This window comes from Bombus terrestris, chromosome 17, assembly GCF_910591885.1.
Source record: "Bombus terrestris chromosome 17, iyBomTerr1.2, whole genome shotgun sequence".
Taxonomy (NCBI): Eukaryota; Metazoa; Arthropoda; class Insecta; order Hymenoptera; family Apidae; genus Bombus; species Bombus terrestris.
Window position 1 is genome coordinate 304,344 of NC_063285.1, and position 22,079 is coordinate 326,422.

At 34.2% G+C, this 22,079-nt stretch overlaps 1 protein-coding gene and 1 long non-coding RNA gene across 5 annotated transcripts in view; one reads left to right on the top strand and one right to left on the bottom strand.

The window, feature by feature from the left end:
• Positions 1–535: 535 nt before the first annotated feature.
• The window catches only part of LOC100651120 (4-coumarate--CoA ligase 1), an 82,040-nt gene continuing 60,496 nt past the window's right edge, over positions 536–22,079 (bottom strand). For all 4 annotated transcript variants that reach the window (XM_003394385.4, XM_020868692.2, XM_003394384.4 and 1 more), the window contains 6 exons: positions 9,356–9,488; positions 4,467–4,674; positions 3,368–3,701; positions 2,830–3,124; positions 1,462–2,002; positions 536–751 (listed from right to left, as the gene is read on the bottom strand). In XM_003394385.4, coding sequence (XP_003394433.2) covers positions 633–751; positions 1,462–2,002; positions 2,830–3,124; positions 3,368–3,701; positions 4,467–4,674; positions 9,356–9,469 — 1,611 coding nt within the window. In that variant the 5' untranslated portion in view covers positions 9,470–9,488 and the 3' untranslated portion in view covers positions 536–632. The remainder of the gene's footprint in view (positions 752–1,461; positions 2,003–2,829; positions 3,125–3,367; positions 3,702–4,466; positions 4,675–9,355; positions 9,489–22,079) is intronic.
• LOC110120358 lies at positions 11,757–20,888 on the top strand. The gene is made up of 3 exons (XR_002308993.2): positions 11,757–12,144; positions 17,375–19,076; positions 19,206–20,888. It is a non-coding gene; the product is annotated as an uncharacterized LOC110120358 (long non-coding RNA).

Here is a 22,079-nt window from a genome sequence, read left to right on the forward strand (position 1 = left end):
TTTCTATAAATTCGAGTTGAATTATTTAAACGCTAACATTCGGGCCTATTATGCTCGTTCCGCGTCTCAGCATCCAAAAGAAATCTTCGCGACCAAGTGGCTGCTCGATTTTGTATCGGGTTCATCCATGGAAACCAAACCTCTCCTGCGGCTCTCTGATTTCGCGTCAGCTTCGTTTCTTTCTGCTTCAAACTCTTGACAGCTTGCTGACTTCGCTTCGGGTCCGTTCATGAAGTTTCAACCTTCTGCGGCTTCCTGACCTAACGCCAGGTTCACCCGCATGAGTATCTATCCTAGAGGTTATCTGACTTTGTATCAGGTTCGTTCTCGTAAACAATAATCCCTGCCATCCTCTCACGCTGCTCGAACGCTACTCCCGTCACAAACGTATGCTTGCAACGACATTACTAAAGTGCACACGTATGTCTGATGTATCCGGATTGGTAAGCAAAATATGGTCTACAATTTATTCGCGGATTATATTGGACAGGTATATTTTATATATTCCAATAGGCAAATAAAAATATAAATAAAACACTTTTACAAAGTATATTTATAGATAGTTGAATGTGTGTGTGTACATAGAAGTTGTGTATTTAGAACGTACATTTCGAGTAATTAGAAAAATTGATTCATAATTTAGCTGTTATATTAACCAATTCTCTTCGTATAATTTTCCCCGATGGTGTTTTGGGTATATGTTCGACAAATTTTACACCGCCTCTCAGCCATTTTTGTGGTGACAGATTTTCTGTAAGGTTCATAACAAAAAAAAATTAATTTAAATACATAATTAATCGGTAAATGAAAGAAGCTACAATTAATATATACGTAATTAATTTCACAGTTTCAGCAGTTTGTCAGGTATTTATAAAACATATGTACACTAAATTTCTCTCCTTTGTATTATATGTTCTACATTATTCTACTTAAAGCTCATAGTAGTTATTTCGGACGAAAAAATTGTATTGCAAACTTTATCTTACTTTTTCGCATAGAATTAGCTTAAGTGCCTAATTCAAATTGTTATTTATTAACTTATTTCATTTTGTTATTTATTAGTTAATTCATTTAATCGTTACATATATAAGCATGACGATAAAACTTTAATGTAAATATGAGAATACCTTGTGAAACTTGAAAATTTCATTATACAAAAATTATTACATCCAGAATAATTGTTTCCGGTTAATCAGTGGACCGACTTTTGATCGTTATATTTTTTAAGTAATATCATTACGTATGGGTCGTAATACAAGATTTTGAAAATGCTATCGAGATCCTATTGACAAAACTATTTGTCTCGTTAAAAGAAATTTTAACGAGAAGCGGTTGTCTTAAATTGCATGTAGAACCGTAAAACCGGTAAAATTGACGGTTGTTGTTTGACGGGATGTCCTTTGTGCGCTTAATGATAACGACGACTCTGTACATAAGCAATAACAAGAAAAACAATCTTACCATTAGCGAAATCCACGATTTCTTTCGCCGATATAGTTTTATCAGGTTGTCTGACTACCAGAGCCATTGGTATCTCTCCGCTGAGTTTATCCGGTTTTCCCACGACCGCAACATCCTTAACGCTTGGATGCGACAATATTACTGCTTCGATCTCGGATGGTGAAACTTGAAAACCTTTATATTTAATAATTTCTTTTATACGTCCTGTAATGTATAGCGATCCTTTTTCGTCAAAATATCCTAGATCGCCAGTGTGTAGCCAATTCTCCTTATCGATTGTTTCTGCAGTGGTTTTAGGGTTTTTAAAATATCCCAACATTACTTGATCACCTGTGAGACAAACTTCGCCAATTTGTTTTGCAACCAGCGTATCGCCCGTTTCTACATCTACCACTTTGCACTTAAAGCCAGGCAATATTGGACCTATGGAGTTATCATTGCTCGTCCTATCGCTCATGTTTGATACTATTGATAATTCCGTCATACCATAACCATTTCGAATAACTTTCAGTTTTGTACGTCGCTTCACTTCGTCTGCTACCTGAAAGAGATACGTATCGAATATATTTTCCTCTATGAAGGGTGCTTTTATTGAAACTTGTTGACACATTTGTCGTTAACTGTCACGTTAGATTAAATTAATATATTGTCGCGAGGAATCCAATATCCTTTCAAATTTTGTTAGTAACCGATATCTCATCCACCTCACTTTCATGATTTTTGGATATGCTGTGCAAATTAACGTTTCAAGCCACTTTTTCCTACACGTGTAACCACCGCTCGTTTTTAGTTTTTGAGATATTAGCAAAAGTCTGTCGGCAAGACATACATATATAGCGAATTCTGTCGAAAATTGTGCGTCTGTAGCGACCTATGTGTCTAGGTTGATCGCTGTAACCAACCCTAATTCTTAGATTTTTTAAATACATAATTTATATGCAGATAAGAATTTGATCTGGGTTTGGCGTCGTTTAAATTCGATCGTCGCGCTGTAGATCGACTGGTAACCAAAACTGACGAATATTCTGCCACGGACGCACAACTGACATAGACGGAATTCAATGGATCGGTAGATTTTCGCGAATATCTGGGGAACAAGGCGAGACCGGCAGTTATATGTAGAGGAAAAATTTCTACAACGTATCTAAAAGTCATTGAAATCGGCGATGAGGTAACACATCGATTGTTTCGCCAATTATAAATAGGAACGTCGATCTGTATCGTTAATGTTTTTGGTTAATTCTGCACATCGAGAGAAGGAAGATGTACAAAGAGGAATTTACTTTTGTACTTTAATATCGAGCGCACAGGCTTTTGCATGTTGCGAATAATCTTCTCAATTTTAATAAGTTTGGACGAAAAACTTACATCGAGCGGAAGCGGTGCCGCACCAGAAATCATCTCTCTCACGCTGCTGAAATCGCAATTTGGTACCATTGGATGTTTCGCAAGACTTACTAAAACTGGAGGGACCAATGGTGTATGCGTAATTCTGTATTTTTCTACGGAACTGAGTAACGTTTCTAACTTGAAATTTCGTATTAGATACACAGCTGCACCGCGACTTATTGCCACGTTCATCATTCCGAACGCATAACCGTGAAATAATGGCAAGAAAATTAGTATTCGATCTCCACGTCGAATATCCATTGAATCTGGGAGACTTCGATTAAGAACAAAATGCAATTAAATCGAATATTTATAATTTCAAATAGAACGATAAAAGTTAAGAAGCACGACAATAGAAAAAATATTATGCGGTTGATTTGAATAAAGAATGGTTTGTTAATCATATAAAACGAATAATATATATTGAAATTTAGCATAAATAAAAAATAAATCACGAAATATATGTGCAGTTCGAGATCAACCGGATACATTGTGCGTGTTAATTTAATATCTTTACCTTACAGTTTGGAAGAAAAGTAACAAATTTCGATGAGACAACGATACTCCTTTTGGAAAGCCTGTTGTACCGCTAGAACATAAAATAGCTGCCGTTCTTTCCCTGTTATTATCTATCTGCACTGGTGAAAACGTGTAGGGATTCGTGATACTTTGATATTTTTCCAAAACCTTGTCCAAGGTTATTATATTTCCATCAAGTGGCTTATCGTCCAATTCGATTAATTTCATATTCCAGCTTACAGTAGATGCAATTTTCGCCAAAATATTTTCAGTGCATCGCGATACAAACAACACCCGTGGCTGATAAATTTCCAGCATGTGCCTAAATTCTCCTACGTTAAAAATTGCATTAGATATGATTAAATAACGCATATGCTGCATCGCGTAACTTAACTACTCCGAGTAACGAAGCGATAGTTTTACAAAAGATCTCGAAATATTCGAAAAGCCTTACAAAAGCTTTTTCCGATATCCGTCTCCGCAAGGAGAGGCTGAAACAACTTTTTTTGAAATAACATATTTTTCCTAGAGTGTTTACTCTCGGAAGATATTCGGAGTAGTTAAATATAATTTAATTGTATACGATTAAAAATTAGTATTGTTTATATTTCTAAAAGATGACGGAGTAACGAATATTGAGAATATAAGTAATTATTAATTTCCGCGCCTATATACACAATATTTAACAATTTAATATTGACAATTATTGTTTACACTACATTATAAAAATTAGTATTAGAGTAAGTAATGTTTCTAGAATTTTATTGTTAATTCTACAAATGTAACGTAAATAAATTTAGTCTTTAATTAAAGTATCTAATTTATGATCTATGTTTCTATTAGTTGTAAAATTCTATAATAAACTCGAGGTAAATAATAAAGCTCGATTTCATTAACTTATATATGGCATAATCAGTGGAGTTATCAGAAACATGTAACTTTCCAAAAAGGAAGAGCAATTTTTTCTCACTACTCAATTTCTTCGTTCTCTACCTTCGTTAAAATTTTATGATATTAAACACGCACATACTTTTAATTAAATTAATTTCTTTGTTATTATAAAATAATTCGTAAAACTTGCTTGGAAGGTATCTTACTTTCTGTATATGCTGGATTCAATGGTGCAAATGTAGCTCCGATAAATAACGTGCTACATATCGATACCATGCAATGTGGATGGTTTTCGGCTGCAACGGAGATTCTGTCTTCCACGTTGATTCCATAATTTCTCAAAGCGACAGATAATATCGTGCTTTTTTCAAGAATATCTTTGCATGTGTAGTGTTTACCAGTTTGAATATCTACCTGATATAGTAACATTCAAATATTACAATATAAAACATAGTAATGAAAATGAATCATTGGTATTGTCGTTTTCTGTTCTGTTTACATAAAAAAATTTGTCTTGTTTAAATTGAGACTGCTGATTATTCTGACAATGTACATGCTAATACAGCCATCTGTAATCGCAATATGCGGGTCGCTTATCTAGAACGAAACATACCAGGTCGTTAATTGTTCGTTGCAACGTCAGTGTCGAATATTCCATCCTTAAGAAAAGCTCATTTTCTGACGAAAATTACAAGGACCGTGTCTAATTCAAAATCAATATAATCGCGAGTCTACTTCGGCTTTTAATTTCGAATAAAATCTCTACTATGGACGTTAGGAAATGATAAAACGAATGACTGATTTGCTTCACTGCATCTTATATCAATTTATATTTTCTCTTATTTATATTCTGCGGCAATTGTTCTTGTTTCTCACAGCTCAGCCATTCTGTAACAATGAATCGTTCTAACATTCGCAATTTTTCTGTGCAAACTGTTTGATTGTTCCAATTTAAAATGATGGACCTATAAAGGAGCATATCCGGCATTGCTTCCTCTTTGGTTTTAATTTCGAAGGAAGCGGCAGTAAAAACTAAACGGTTTATCGAAGCTCATGGTGTGAGTGTTGTATCGAATACCCGGATGGAATATAATTAAACGATACACTCGACAAATTTCAGAGTCAAAATGAAATATACCTTTTAAGCGGTACTATAGGTTATACGCCTGGACGATTTATAGCTTATTGTCGTAATAGAGCAGGAATGTGAACGATACACGACGATGTTAGTCGAAAATTGCGTGTAATTAAAAATCCCTAGGCGGTTAAAGTACATTCAACGACAATAACATTTATAGAAATATAAAAATCGTATTGAAAATACAATTAGATGGCGTATTTATGAGATAATAATAATAAGGCAGCACATATATCGAGCAGTATGTGTTATGCACTTTACGTTACATGCCCCTGTTTTTATGTTTGTTATAAAAGAACGAATATTATTATTTTTTATCGTGTGTTTACCGAATCAAATGCTGCAACGATTGTTTACAAGAATTTTCAAGTTTTTCTGTATTATTCCGTTTATATTCCTTTAGCTTGATCAACGTGACGTTGCTCGGCTTTCTTGGATCTAAATATGTAGTGTGATAAGCTATACTGAAATTATCACATTGTTGAACATTTGGCGATAATATTTCTTGAAGGGCAGACAAATGAAAATTGTGGCTGGGCAAACGCGGACAAGATGCGAATAAACGAATGCAGTTTGGTCTTTGTAAAAATTCGCATTTCGCTCAGCTTCCCTGTTTCTCTGCTAATCGAGGTTCTACCGTATACGTACAATTTAGGGTACACGTAACATGGCTTGATTAACAGCGCTTTAGCGTATTATTGCCGCGATCATATTTTATTTTTTTATCTCAAAGCTTGCGATTCCGAACATTACGTTTTCTCCGTAATCGTTTCAAGTGTGATAACTAACTGACGTATACAGGTTGTGTAAAAAGGTGTCCGATACTTAAAGGGCTTGTAGTACCGACTGGGAGAAATAAACATCAACATAGTTCTAAAAGTAGCCCTTTCGATGTAAAGTCTATTTTTATTATTTTTTAGCGTTCGATATCTTGAGCGAGCCTCTCGCAATATATCGAATACCGTCGGTGAGAGCGAATTTAGTCAAGGATGAAAAAATGTGTTTCGTAGGTCAAATTCGAAGGGCGCTGTATATTTGTTATTTCCACTTTAGAATAGTAAAGGGACATTGTTAACCACACAAATAATCTTTGTTGATATTAGTAATAACTTTGCTGAGTGGAGGATAGTTCACCCAGACTTTAGAGATAAGCTTGTAATAATAAACATACATCGTTATCGTACAAGGATCGCGCATGTCATTTCACGCATCATTCCCACCTCCCATTCGCACTCGACAACTGGCGCTAACTGGATTTAATCTACGGATTCCAACCAAACCGTAGAAAAGGAAAATACGCACGAAAACATGATCAACGCTAGAAAAATCACCACGCTCCTTGCTAAAACCATCAACGCGCTTATCGTATGCGGGCACTGGAAAACCGACCTTTGGTCCTTCAACTGCCAAGACTGCTTCGCATTCTGATTTTTCTTTATTCAACTATAAGCATGCACGATAGTTTGGTTAACCCCCCAAAAATAATTAGAGAAAGTTCCACACAGGTATCGGTTGGTGGTTGGAATGGACAAGACGGCCTTAACCAAGCTCGCTGGTACCCGAATAGTAAAAAGAATTAAATTCTTATTTTCAAGTATCACAATCGTTTTTGATGTATCGTGTATGTGTATCGTACATATGTCCTAACATAATGTATCTCGAGAATTTTCAACAATAATTCGTTAGAATTATGCATGAGCTCTAGTTATAGGTATTAATAGCATAATTAGTATTACAAAGTATTTGTTGCTTTTAATATATTCTATGTTCTACGACTCTTCGCTGGTAACGAGACACGTGTCTTTCTTTCGTTTTAAAGTCATATCATCTCTAAATCAACAAGGAAATTGAATTTTAGTAGGTAAGTGCATAGTTGTAAACATTTCTCTTGTTCTAAACACTCGCATCTAAATTTAAATAGATTTTGCAACAAAATTATAGTAAATTCAACGTTTTCATTATCTTATTTATTAGAATACATTCTTTGTAATTCAAGTTGACAGCAAACAAAGTCCTGAATACACAGATTCAGTGAGGTAATAATCAACGGTCATTGAATCTTTCGGCATTGATGTCGATCAAGATTCAAACCGAAAGTCGAACAGCGAAAACGGAAGAAACAGAAACGTACGTAAATGTACGTGTTTATGATATAAATTGCAAGGCTCTGAACGTTAACCCATCATAACGCATTTATTGTTTACAGCAATGTGAAACAAGGGACATTTCAACTGGCGATCAACGTCTTTTAGCAATATTTTGATCCCTGCGCCTATTATCGGCAGATGATCCTCGATCGATTCGGAACTCGATAAAGTAACCGGCAGGTGGGCGAGAAGGATCGCAAAGAGAATACTGCAGACAAATGTTGCACTTATCAACCGGTTCTTCATGGCGCTTTGTGAAAGTTGATTTATCTGTTGGAAGTGATTCTTTGTTTTCTTTGGCATTAACTATATTCGAATCGATAATTACAACAGTTCTTATCCTATTAAAATGTATTTATAAAATTAGGAAATAATATAATCAAGTTAATAAAAACAAAACGATATTTTCGAAAATAGGAGTTTTATAAATAAAGAAAGTACAGATTTCACAATGACTCGACTATCGAGCAAGAATAAATTTTCTGCATCTGTTCGAATTTATTTGAATAATGACAGAATTAAAACCAATGATATTAATGACGAAATTTATACCTACCGATTACTGAGAGAAGCGGATATTCCGCCTATACTCATATTTGTATCAACTGAAACTTGCAATTGCGGAGTAACTGCGCGACTCTACGCGAATCTCTATATATAGGCGGTTTTCGAACACGTTAAATCCAAACTGCGCGATACGATAGCTGATAAACGATTTTTCAATTACGAACGAGAGTTATGAATTCGCGGTGACCTTAATCGTTTCCTTTCAATAAGCAGCTGCTCGCACGTTAATATTCGCACTTCCTTTAAAACGGAACAACTTTTCGTTAACGGTTAACAGCGCTAACGGAGCTACAAATTATTGAAAACGATAAAAATTGTAGCTTTTCACAACTTTTCTAAAACTGTAATAAATCTAAAAGATTCTTGCATCTTTCGATGCCTGTCTTTTCCTTTCGCGTCAAAACAATCTCGATTAAATTTTTAGCACGCATACATGTAACTGACATAAACCTACAGAGCGCATTGTTCCAACTTTCATTACAGAGTCAGATAAAAAATTATAAAGTGCGACCCAATCAATTGCAATTTGTCCACACGTGTTTTTACGCGTCATCGAGTAAATTAATTTGTCTTACTTCTCAAAGAAACTCAAGTAGCTTGCTTTCATTTTCAAAAAGTTATTCCGCTATAAAGAGCATCCGGATATTAATGCGAGCCACTGTATGTTTGCGTAACTTGTCACATTTCCTCCGGATGAAGAAGTCGTAAATTCTGAAAATTCATGGCGCTTTTTGGAATTTGATTTAACTGCAAATCTGTGTATCATTGTGCGTATAGAGAAAAATTATTCGCTGACCCTGACAACATCTTTCAAGCTCGTTAAAATCGGTCGAGTGTCCCTTATTCTAAATGGTTATCAAGGAAGCTATCGCAGATATTGAGATTTATCTATAACATAAGATAAAGGGATGCCTGCTTTATACGCATGTAACATTTGGGAATGGTCCGTTTATCGATCGTTAATAAATGATGATAACCAATTTGCTAAACACGCGTTTGACGTTTTGCATTTTCTTTCAACATAATATGTACTATATAGCATTCGCTATAATTGTAATTTTGTCAAAGTTGAATGAAAAAATTAAAGAACGCACTTTTCAGGCGTAACGCCGCTTGAGCTATGCTTCTACAAACGGCGGCAATGGCTTATGAACATTTGCGCTAGAAGGGTTTGCAAAAGCACGCATGAACGCAAATACTCGTACAATTAAACGATGTTCTGTAAAAACAATTTTTATCTTACTTGCACAATCTGATCAGCATAAGAATGTAGACAATTGAACAAATGTTGTCCCAGAGATATGTTTGGTACTTCTGTTATTGATGGACCATGAAGTATGTTATCTTGTATCTTCATTTTTTTCAGATGAAGCTACCTGTAACGATAAAAATGCAAATGAATTCCAGTTCCTGCTAAATGGAATGGCGCAGGTATTGCTTATTTCATTATGAAGTGATTTCATTTTAATTGCCTATTTTTACTTTTACTAGGGAGAAAAAGCCTACAATATTTTAGTTAATTTAGCAAGAAAAACGTAAATTGTATACCTTATTAAGATATGGAAGAATGGATGGGAAGATTGATCGGTAAAGTACATATTATTTATTGCACGATATATAATGTTTATACACCGCCTCAAACGATAGATGAGATTTTTCTTTAAAATTTTCCACAGCAATTTTAAATGCACATCTTGTTACAGATTTGACTAAGGCACGTATATGCGTACATATACATATGTGTACGGGATGGTCGACACAATTGTTTCAGATTATAACTCCATTACCGGTGCGGTTAGAGAAAAATGTCAAAGGAGAAAGATGAATGGTTCAAAGCGTACTACGTCCGTAAAGCCATGTTTCCTCGGAAGTGTAATGACGTATGTGCTATCAACGACTGCATTATTTTTTGAAATGTAAGAGTATACCTTTTCACATCGATACGTTCCTCTCGCCATTCCACGTGAAAGAGTATTGGTATAATCGTAAAAACTATCGCAATGAATGAAATTAAAATAGTCGTAGAAGCAAACGTAAAAAAGTGATTAGTTATCGAGATATTTGAAACAAATATCTTTATCGAAGACGACGGTGAAAAATTTCGTAATTGTCGATATTGATGCGTGTATTCCTACCAAAAAACAGATACGTATTTCTTTGTTCAAAAGATAGGATTTCGATAAATCCTCTAAATTCTGGAGAGAATGTGAAAGAACGGATAATACTGCAAGGCATTAGGTGCAACAGGTCGGAGATCGTCTTGACCCGTTGTTTATTTTGACAAGGACTGACATAATTTTTCGAAATGTTTATACGGTGTAATAGAGAAGCGTTTAAGCATCTTCTTCGATAAAAATATTTTTTCTTTAATATCTCGAAAACTAATAACTTTTTCGTCATTATGCCCTCGATACTTTTTGCAAAAAAAGCGTGTATTTCAGAAAATAATGCAGTTGTTGATTGCACATGCATCGTTCCACTTCTAAAAAAGTACCTTAATTTTACAAATGTAGTACTTTTCAAAACATTCATCTTTCTCCTTTGACATTTTTTCTGTAACTGTATAGGTAAAGAATTATTATAGGTAACAATTATGGGAACCATTCTATATATTTCTTACTGTAATTATCGTTACTATCATCTTTTTGCGTCTGAATAGAGAAAACGATCTATTACGATCGTGTTGGAACGTCCTTGACTAAGATTTTCGTAAATATAAATAATACAATGAACATAGTTTGAAGTTAACTCATATAAGTTTGAGACTACTTATTCACGAGATATTTGAATTTGCAATATATTTGATTATTTAGTCAATACCAAGTCACGAAATGAAATTTTACATTACATAAATAGTGGACTACGATACCGTTTACCATTTTCCATTTTTTTTATTAACATTCATGTTTTTAGCATCAACCTAAAACGAACTATGTTTAGTCTCTCCTTTTTCAAATAGAAAATAAGCGATTTAAATCTCAAATAACTTTATCGAAGATTGGAGAAGTTTGAATTGCGTTAAGAGAGAATTTATTAAAATTTGATTGCTGAAGACTTATTAACAACATGGAAGCAAGTATTTCAATAAATTAACCGTGATAAAGTAGCAACTGAACGTTGCATATTATATACATTGCAATTACTTATTAAATAAATTGTTTCTTTAAATTGATTTATATTTTAAACAAATAGCAATTCCTAGAAAGAGTATAATCGTTGAGATTAACTGTTTTACGTAGCTTGGGATTGGTTGTGCATCGAATCATTTCCTTTCTTTTTTTTCGTTTTGTGTCAGCCTCGGAAGATAGTTGTTAGGTGAACTTGACAAGATTCAACGTTACTCTCAAATTTCGAAGAAAACTAATTTAAAGTAGAAAAAATTTATCGTGTAAGACATGGTTGTAGAGAAATTGTTGATAAAAGATGCACTTTAACACGTGGATCCGAAAAAAGAAGGATTTAGTTTTATTTTTCCTTCCGAAATAGGAATTTATTAATTTCTGTAAAATTGTCCACGCAAAAATAGATTTACGTGCAAATTTTCAGAAGTTACGCAGAGCAACAGACGTAACAACGTCACACAATAAGTACGTTACGACATTTCAACGGGAATGATTCATTGAAATACACCAGTTTCTTTAATTAAAGCTAAGCTTGTTACGAAAAATATAATGTATAATTGTTTCAAATTTACGGTATTAAATTCAAGTCGTATTAATTATCCGAAAGATATTGAAGATAGGATATCAAATGATATAATAATATTAAATAATAATAGTCTCGTGTATGTCACCGTTGCCCACCGTAATAATCGATCTGATAAATTACAGTAATCGTTTCCATCATCGAAGACAGGGAACTTCACCAAGACGGCTGATTGGTTCGGCGACGGTATTAACTTGAACTTCTACAACTGATTGCACGATAGTACGATAGAACCCAACGTATATTGGAACTGTGGGAGGATTTGTGAATTTTGGATAGTAATGATCGCATTTCCTGAAATCGATTATTCCAGAAGATAGTTGACAGGTTGGTCGATTAAATATAATTCATCGTTCGCACAAAAAGTCCTGCCTAGTTTTGTTGATATCACTAAACAATAGTTATGTTTTGATTCTTATTTCCAACGAATCTTATTTATCCCTGTGACGAAATTATTTCTACGGATCAAGCAATTTTTTTTATTTATTCATGACAACTACTATTATTCCATATGATTAGATGCTAAATTTGTAACAGCAAATTAACAACAAATTTAAGGCTTATTGAACTTTTCGCAATATATAATAGCGAAAAGATTTCAAATTATGTATCGAAGGGATTATATCTGTTAAGTAAATAAGATACATCCATTATCCATTATATAAATAAAAATTATTTAAAGAAATATCAAGTGTTGTATGGTGAATTACTAAATATTTTACAACACGTTGGAAATGTCGATTTCTTCGTAACATCATAAGTATATATGTAGCACACGCTGTTGCAGCGAATGTTATTTAGCTAAGAGTTAAATACAAAACTGCGACGCTTATAATATTAAGTTATCACGCAGCTGAGCAACGGCGAAAAGTCGGATAAATTGGAAGGAAAGCTCGATATCACGACGGAAACGTCTCATTGACAAATTGTTTTCCTTCGGTATCGACTTGGCGTGGCCTATAGGGAACACGAGCGAAAGGCGGAAAAATATTTTTGTTTTCACGTCGTAGAAATGGAACGATACGATTTTACTTTGACACAAGCGGCAGAATCGATTCACTCTACGGAACAGAGACTAATAGAACTTAATTACTTTCACGATTAACGGTTATAAACGATTTACGATTGGGTCAGGTTATGCAGAAATCTACCAACCTTTAAAATTACAAAAAATTAGTTCGACTTAAGTATAAATTAAAAATATATAATAGCTAAATAAACAAAGGATAACTTAAACTTATATATATTACGGATACCGCAATTTTGTGATCTTTATTTAAATAGTCTCGAGACTCAAGGTCAAACCCTTTTTATCGCATATTCTACACATCACGAGGATCTTTTGATCCAATCTCGATGTAAATTTTCTACATATATATAAAACTGACTTTATTTATAATACATTTACACCTTGCAGTTAGATACAGGATAAATAGTATCGATCGTCGTCCGTAGATACCACAGATACGTCGTTCGATATTCCATATTCCGTATTTCCCTTTCTTTCTTTCCTTTTGCTTAAGCGACATAGGACTTGCATTTCTACATATTCCAACTTTGTACTGTTATGCCGCGGCAAGAGGAAAAGTCTAAGATTCCGGCTAAGAAAAGTAAGCGCTCGAGTTATTTTTCACAAGATCATAAAGGCGTTTACCGGTCAGCAGCACGGGGAGAACAGCCCCGAGGCACCGCGATATAGCATTTTTTATCACATCGCAAAAGGAACCGGTTGAATCAGCTCCTCGAACCCTTATCGATCTGTCAGTGCTAGCCATCAATTCGAAGAATCGTCGGTTCAAGAAGCGGATGTACTTAACACTGTGTTTTGGCTCCGCCAGTGTATCGCCCATTCGCCTAACAATACGGTTACGCGTTATTTTACATAATAGAAATTTAATTGTTCAATGGAGATAATCCGACCACCCGAATCCGACGAATAAGATGAATCGTTTAAAATAAGTATTTCAAATAAATATTACTAATCGTAAACTCGATGATAATTGTAAGTCAATGTGGTAATGATAACAGCTATTTAAATAACAAAAAATTAAAAAATTGCATCTAACCCCTATTCTAAAGCCATGTTGATATACAGGATCCGGCTGAATAACGTGTAAAAGCAGCTACAACGTGATACATTGTGGAAAAATACAGAATCAATATATGAAATATAATATAAAAAATGTATTAGGTCATCCCATAAGTTCGTGCCGTTTTTCGACCGGTTATATATGTTAAGATCGTTTACATACCTTTCAGTTTCGTGAAAAAATGTAATCCCCCTCTCGTTGTACAACTTCTTCCCATTTTTCTGGTAGGGCCATTATTCCGCCTCGATAAAAGTTCTCTTGTTTTTCTTTAAAATATGAAATGTATACACAAAAGTCGGCACAAACTTATAGGATGACCTAACAATATAGGGCAAAATGTGAAGTAAAATTTGTTCATTCTCGGCTTAGTTTTCGAGAATATCGAGTTTAAAGATTTATCAAGTATACTTGAACGTTAAATCGTGACTGGATAGGACTAAATAACAGATACGAGATCAAACTATATGTGAGAATAAATAGAAAATGCGCGAAAGGAATAATATCTTGCGTCTTGTGAACAAATTTTAGTCTACATTTTCAATTTATTTGCACAAGTAGATCGACCTTCTGTCGCTTATTTAGTCCTGTACAGGCAAGAATTATCCGCGTTCACGCCTATTTGATAAATTTGCAAACTCGATTTTCACGAAGATTAAGGGAGGAATGACGAAACATTATTCTATATTTTTTTATCTTTACATGTTATTTGGCCGGAACCTTACGTATGTACGCAATGTTAAAGCCTTATTGTACAATATGCATCGAAGTGTTTATAAACCATTCTGTCCGACAATGACTAGTAAGGAGTACAGACAATTCTAAAGTAATATAAGAATTTGAAACGGCCAGATTATCTCACGAGGACCTTTTAATTTTTAATCATTCTTAATCATTCAGTTCATTCACACAGAGTATCTAATGTCGTTAATAATAAAATTTACGTTTCTTCAATTCCGATACCTCTTATTTAGCTTCATACTAATTAATGAAATCCTGTCAGACTAAATACATAAGGTTTGACCTCCATTAACATTTAAGAATGTTTTAATATACATTTAATTTAACGACAAAGAGCTCGCACGTCGGTCTTTCTCGATACCTCTTATAACTTTGCGAATATTTATAATATCGTATAATATGAATAGGCTATCGATTATTTCTCTCCCGAATAAAGCATAGACGATCTATAAAAAATATTAATTATACTCGCTTATTGCTAACTAATGTCAATGCTGATTAACTATGTTACGGAATCAATTTCTGCAACAGCAGTTAATCTTTAAATCGCCATCTTCAGATTCAGCGAATTCCAATTTACATGATCGGTGCAAGATCTACAATTCAAATTGCAGAGTTTCGGTTTAAAACAAGAATGGAGGAGGAACTAGTGAATATTGATAGAAAGTGACGAAACATCTGCATAATTAGTTAATTATCAAGATAATAGCAATTGACGATGGATACGATCAAATAACCATAAAAACATTTCTTATCCGTATTCTCACTTTCCATCGTCATTAATGTGATCCGTAGGTGCTTGCATTTAAAAGAAATTCCATAGCTTATTTGAAGTAAGGAGAACTTTTAGACTATGTTCAATACCGTAAATTGTTGTTACCTGTGTCAAAGGAATAAGTATAACGTTCGTTATTCGGTATTAATTGGTAAAGTGTAAATTAATTTACTAAAATTATCAAAGTATTTTAGGAATAACCGTGTGTTAAAATTGCTGTTGCTACTATGTAGCACAGCAGAGTGCTCCTTATCCGAACACCCATTAGCCGAATACTCAGATAGTCCAATGTTCATCTAGCAACAGATGCATTTTTCCGTTTCAAATGTGTACAGGATAAATAGAATTTATATGACCCGACTACCATAACCTGATTCTCCGCACTCTCGGTTCGGCGAAGGTTGACCTAGACCTTGAAAATCTGGGTCAGAAGGTCAAACTTTTTTATCCTTTTATATGTTTATTTTATAAATTAATTTACTCGTTAATATTTGTATTATATTTGCAAGAAAAACCATAGCACCTTTCTCTCGGAGAATGATATTAAAGTTCCATTGGTTGCGGAATGTTTTTGTTTAGGTGTATGCTAATGATAAAGTTAAGTCATTCGCGCGTTATTTCGTGCCTGTTAAACATATTAGTATTCCTTGACAACATACAGGATGCTGCATTTCTCTCTGATATCCTATTGAAAATCCTTCAAATATTCCATCAGTAAAATGATGAAACGCGAGGTAGGAATCCGTTCTTGGAAGTCGGAATGCTGAGAAATCGCTGTTTAGGTTCAGTCGGAGTGGATGCGAGATTGGATTGAAGATCTGTGCACGATATATAGGAAACGCGATTCCCAAATAGTGTGGTCAGAACGGCGTGCAAATTTTTTAGCAAAAATTTGCTTATTGTCGAGTTCAACGATAAATATCAATGATTATACGTAAGGCGCATGTAAAATTATTTTCTGATTTTGTATATTTATAGCCCTATCCAGATGTCACGGGAGTTAGTTTTTAAGATATATTGATAATAAAAGATATTGCGCATTTTTTTATTTTAATAGAAAAGGACTAAACATTTATTCTTTTAAATCGCAGAGATATATTCACTTTCCAGAAATAAATAAATTATACATTCTACGGTGATTATCACGCCTGCGTGGTTGTAAAGTCTTCGTATCGTCCTGTTTATTGCTGTTATTTTGAGTATCGCAACTTTTTGATTTTTGAATAAATATGTGTATTTATACCTATGGTTTTAAGGTAATTGGAAAATTTTTTTGTTGTGATATCTGTGACGTATATGACTATGAGTAATATTATCATTCTTTTTTCTTGTTCTTCTTGTGTGATGTTTGCGTCGTTTGGTATTACAACGATTACGGTCGATTAGGTAGGTTTTCTCCTCCCTTTTTATGTACAAATACGGTGTCTGGTTTGTTACATACAATTGTTTTAACATTATTTTACACGTAACTGATGTGTATTGTTTTGTCACGGCATAATTTGTAGCTTTCGCTTTCAAATAAGTTTTCGGGTTTTTATTTAGAGTATGTAGTGTATGTTTGTGTTAAGTGATATTCTATTGCGAGTTCTTGACCTGGGATTCTTGCCGTTCTATTAATATTACTATTACGCGTTATATTGTCATTAGTTTGAAATTTAAAATTACGTTATCTTTTCTCACAGTTTTCATTACTTCTCTTATAGTTACCTTTCAAACATTTCTAATAAAAGCAAAAAATATTTCTATCAACGAATTACTGTAATTCTCTTTTAATATAAATTTATCGTAGAGTAGATAGCAAGTATTTGGTAAGTAGAACACAATTCCAGAGACAAACAATTTTCTGAGCAAGAAAATGATAAAACGTAAAAGGTTTCAACTGTAATATTTCATTAATATTTATAATTTCTTCGTTATTGTTAAATAATTTATGTATTTTTTTGTTCCCTATCAGGCATCTGCTGCACAACTTTCATGGAGTTTCAGCGTTGGCCATTGCAGAAAATCTAATGTCCTTTGCTATGCAAAACATCTGTTTAACAGTCGCTAACTTTTCCTGTAAATTACGAGCAAAGGGAGTCAAGTTTTATAGACGTAGTAATCAAATCAGAACTTAAAAGCTGATTAATTCAACTCTAAAACTTTCTTTATCCAATTATGACTAGTTTAAGCTAAGAATGTTGGACTAAGTGCCACTAATATGTTAGTATCAAACGATCCATACGGTGTCCGACAAAGATGATGTCTGCTAAGGAAAACTCAACTCCTTTTCATTATGGAGAGCGTAACGCAAACTTTTTTTCTCCGTTTACGGTCATGTAACGAAAAATGTTTTGAAAACAGTAATGGAAATAATAATATTTCACTCTTTGATACACAAAGAGAGAAATACTACGGCATGTAGAATCATATATTCGGGCACTCTAATAAGTAAGGTAGAATGTTGTATTGCGAAAGGCGGTGTGCAATTTGAACAAGTGTTAAAATAATGCACTTTTTGAATTTGTCGTAAAATCTCCCGCAATTTTATATAAAAAAAAAAACATATGGACTATTTATGTTACTCAAGCAGTGCTTGGTTTCGCTATGAAAATAAAGCGTATTCAGAATCTTTTTATCATCGTTCGCAGTACACTCGACACACTTTTTTTATTGCATGGCCCCAAATGGTAGAAAAATTGTAAATCGCGTTACGCGGAGCTGCCTGTATTTCTTACATATAATTAACTTAAATGTAAATTTACAGACTGTATTTTGATCAAAACAGAGTTTGATTTAATTTTTAGAAAGTTATTCTGCTTTAAAGAGTGTTCGAATATAAATGTGATCGACCGTATATAATCCGATTATTAAACCGATAAAGAATATATTGTAAGTTGGTAAACAATTTATGTCAAATTTGCTTGCTTAAATCAAATTTGTTGAATATTTATAACATACTTATAAACACGAAGTTTCTAAAAATATTCATAACATACTCGTAAACAGAAAACAAAATTTAAACTGTCGTTAACAATTTTTATATTCTATTTATTCTAAACAGAAACAGTCTAGTAATCAGGTAGAAATTGATGTAACACGATGTATTTGTCTGTCATTGGTGAGCAGAAATACTAATTTACATAACCAACAGCAAGAACAACGTGTATATTAAAATTAATATTGCGTTAAAGGTGATGTTAAATTTTGTATGTAAGTGGAATTTTGTATACCAAATGAAGAGATAGATGCGAGATTCCTCGTGCAACGCGATGTGATTGGGGCTGCAGGTACATGTTATTGAGTAATTAAAGCGTGTGTCACGATAATCTTACTAGCAATGTTTCGAATATTCACGCACAGTAACAGTGACCAGAGGAATAGGTGAGAATGTGTTCTCGGAAATCACTGAACTGCCTGACTAGGAGTCGGTGTTCGGGGTTAGTTGCCGGAGGTAGGTTCGCTGCTAGGAGTAGATGGACCGGGGTATGAGAGCGCGTGCCACTCTGATTGTGGCGGCCATACTGGGACACACGAGCCACATACCGACGATTCTTGGTTTCATGCGGCGTGCCTAGACACCCTGAGAATACTTATGACTTGCTGAAGCGGTGCGGCTTGGCTTCCCGTCTAACTAAGGACGTCGTTTAAAAAACTGCTTACTTTTATGTAAAAAGGTATTTACTAGCTTTAAACCTAACAATTAACCAACAGTCTCGCCTGGTTCGTCGAAACTTTGCTTCGCGTAATATGTAATATCAAGTTGAAGATTCAATATCGTCAAAGATTTATATGTTGTCTCGCAGATTACGTATACGTAGCAAAGAAAATGCAAGACAGGCAATTTCCCAAACGATGGATTGATCGCGGTGGAGAATTTCTATGGCCATCACGCTCATCGGATCTAAAGCTGCTAGGCTTCTTTCCGTGGTAGACGTTAAAGAACATAGTGTACCGAGGACAACACCGGAGAATACGGAACAACGAATTCATGAAGTATTACCGGTTCGTTAATAAATTGCATCATCTTTGTAGCAATGTCAATGGATAATGACAGCAATGTGAATGAAGACAACAGAGTGCGATAAGATGAAAAATATCGAGTATAGTAGTAGGAATATTTGTCATTTCTTCTGTGGAGTAATTTCGACGAACGCCACGAGTAAAAGGCTCAGATCGAATAATATTAATCATCAACTTTTCGTGTGCCGAGATGCGAGCACAAAGAAATATTTTCTATGCGTGCATTACAGCGGAAAAATTCAATTTCACTTTTAAAAATTCATCTCGAGACTTCTGTTCGATGCCAGGTTTTTAAAATCTGGTGCTGGTGCGCGGTTCGTGTGCATTAATTTGCGCAACAAAGAGCTTTTATAACATGTTGGGGTGAGTTTAAAGGTTGGAAGAGATCGCATGCAAAAAGCTTCCGTTCTTGTTACATAAGCCGGTTTTAACTAACTTCTCGGTACACTAACTATGCCCTATGTATAAATTTCTGTTCAATCAGAGAGGCGCACACTTCTTCACGTAGCAAACTTTCATTTCAGAAAATGTTTACAGGCGGTTAAATATAAATTTAAATACAAGAAAATCTCGCAGAGCTTCAGCCTGAATGAAATTTGCACAGACAGAAAGCAGGACTCGCAGTTCCGTTTGCTCGAAATTTTTAATTTTCTTTGCGCTAACGATTGCAGTGAATTGCGTGAAATTTACTAAATATAACTTGCCTACTTGGACACATTTTATCTTCTTTCGCGTAGAAAAGTCCTGAGTATATTTCTATGTAGAATTCTACATAAAATCAAAATTCTTGCTCGTGTGATAAGAAATGCTGAATAAATATTGATCAAAGAATCATTTGTTCCAAGGTTACAGGCGAACGAGCATTATTCGCTTCTACCACAAATGTTTCAAATTGCTATCGTATATTTCAATACGATACAACGTATTCGAATACTATAATATGGGTTCCTTGGAGACCGCCGTATACGTACATTCGTAAAATTCACCATTGCATTCTACTTCTCAACGGAGAAAGTTTTCCATTTATTACTTCAATCTGTGTATCGTGTACCGGTAAATTGTAAATCCGTAAATGTACAGATAAATAAGTAGTCATGTAAATATAAGCAAAAGTTTATAAATAAGTTTGAAAACTTACAATGGAAACAAGGGATTTCTTGGTTTATGTCCGTAAAACATAAACTTTACGTTTAGTCGAGTAATTACGATACTTGTGTTTAGAACGTTATACAATCTTTTCTGAGCAGTATATTTTCAACAATGTAATTTCTTCTGCTTGTAATAAATTATATACGGCTATATTGTTTTCCACTCCAATACCCTGTTAACGTTGAAATCGCCACGTTCCCGGAATCGACATTATCGAATTAACGGGAAGATAATTTATAAAGATTTATAAGTTATAAATCGTTACATGAATTTACAAGAAGAGAAATTGTTGCAATCATCGTCTTTTCTTAGTAAAGATTTAACTGTTGTTGGGATCTTCTTGATTAAAGGTAGTCCGAACTTGGAATTAACGCGAAAGTTAAATTATTTTTAATGAAACAAAAATGTGTGTCGTTTCCAAGATATTATTTGCTTATTCTATCTTACACAGTCGCTATTAACGATTTTTGTAATGGGTATTATTCCATCATAAGCCAAAATGAGAAGAAAATTTGACATAAAATATAATTAAAAATTTGATAATATTACAGTCGTATAATATCGTTAAATATCGTGTGTACTATGCTTTAGTTTTGGAAACAATTAAATAATGATAAAATAACATGGAAGGTGCCACTAATACTCTTGCTGACACGTTTCCAAGATTTTGTCACGCTTCCTGTATCTTGAGGTTAAACGATCCATGAAAGAGGACTAAGAGTATTATACAGGACTAAGAGTCGTTAGAAATAAATGATATAGAATGTAACGTAATACGTAATAACGTAAACAGATCATAAAATGTGTATATGTTTGTATCTAAACAACTGAGAAAATGATTAGAAATAGGTAGACGGATACGTTCGTAAATATTAGGTCATCCCATAAGTTCGTTCCGTTTTTCGAGCGGTTATATACGTTAAGATCGTTTACATACCTTTCAGTTTCATGAAAAAATGTAATCCCCCTCTCGTTGCACAACTTCTTCCCATTTTTCAAGTGCATTGGTCCCTTATCGCCGTATGTTTATAAATCGACACATGAAATGTATACACAAAAGTCGGCACGAACTTATGGGATGACTTAATACAAGTAGAAAAATGAAAGTACATGACTTGAATATTGTTTATCTCGAGTATTTGTTCCAACCGATTTCGTGTCTTTCGTTTATGGCCTAATAAAATTAACGAAGGGTGACATCCTTCCCCAAACAACGTTTTCATGGAAGTCGCGAAGGGTGCGACAGAAGACAAGGGAATTACGATACGAAGGTAATAGCATCTGACATTCACGGATGTGAAATTTGATTCTCAGAATAGCGGTATTTAGCTTGTTCTTGACGACTTCACGAGGGTTAAACGGGTAAGGAAAGCGACTTACATAACATGTTACTGGCAAACTCTGTAATTTACCTATCCAGGCAAACTGTGCAATTTCACCGAGAATAATGGCTTATCTGTTGTGCTGCTTTTGCGTATGAAACGATACACTACTTAATTTGCTTCTCC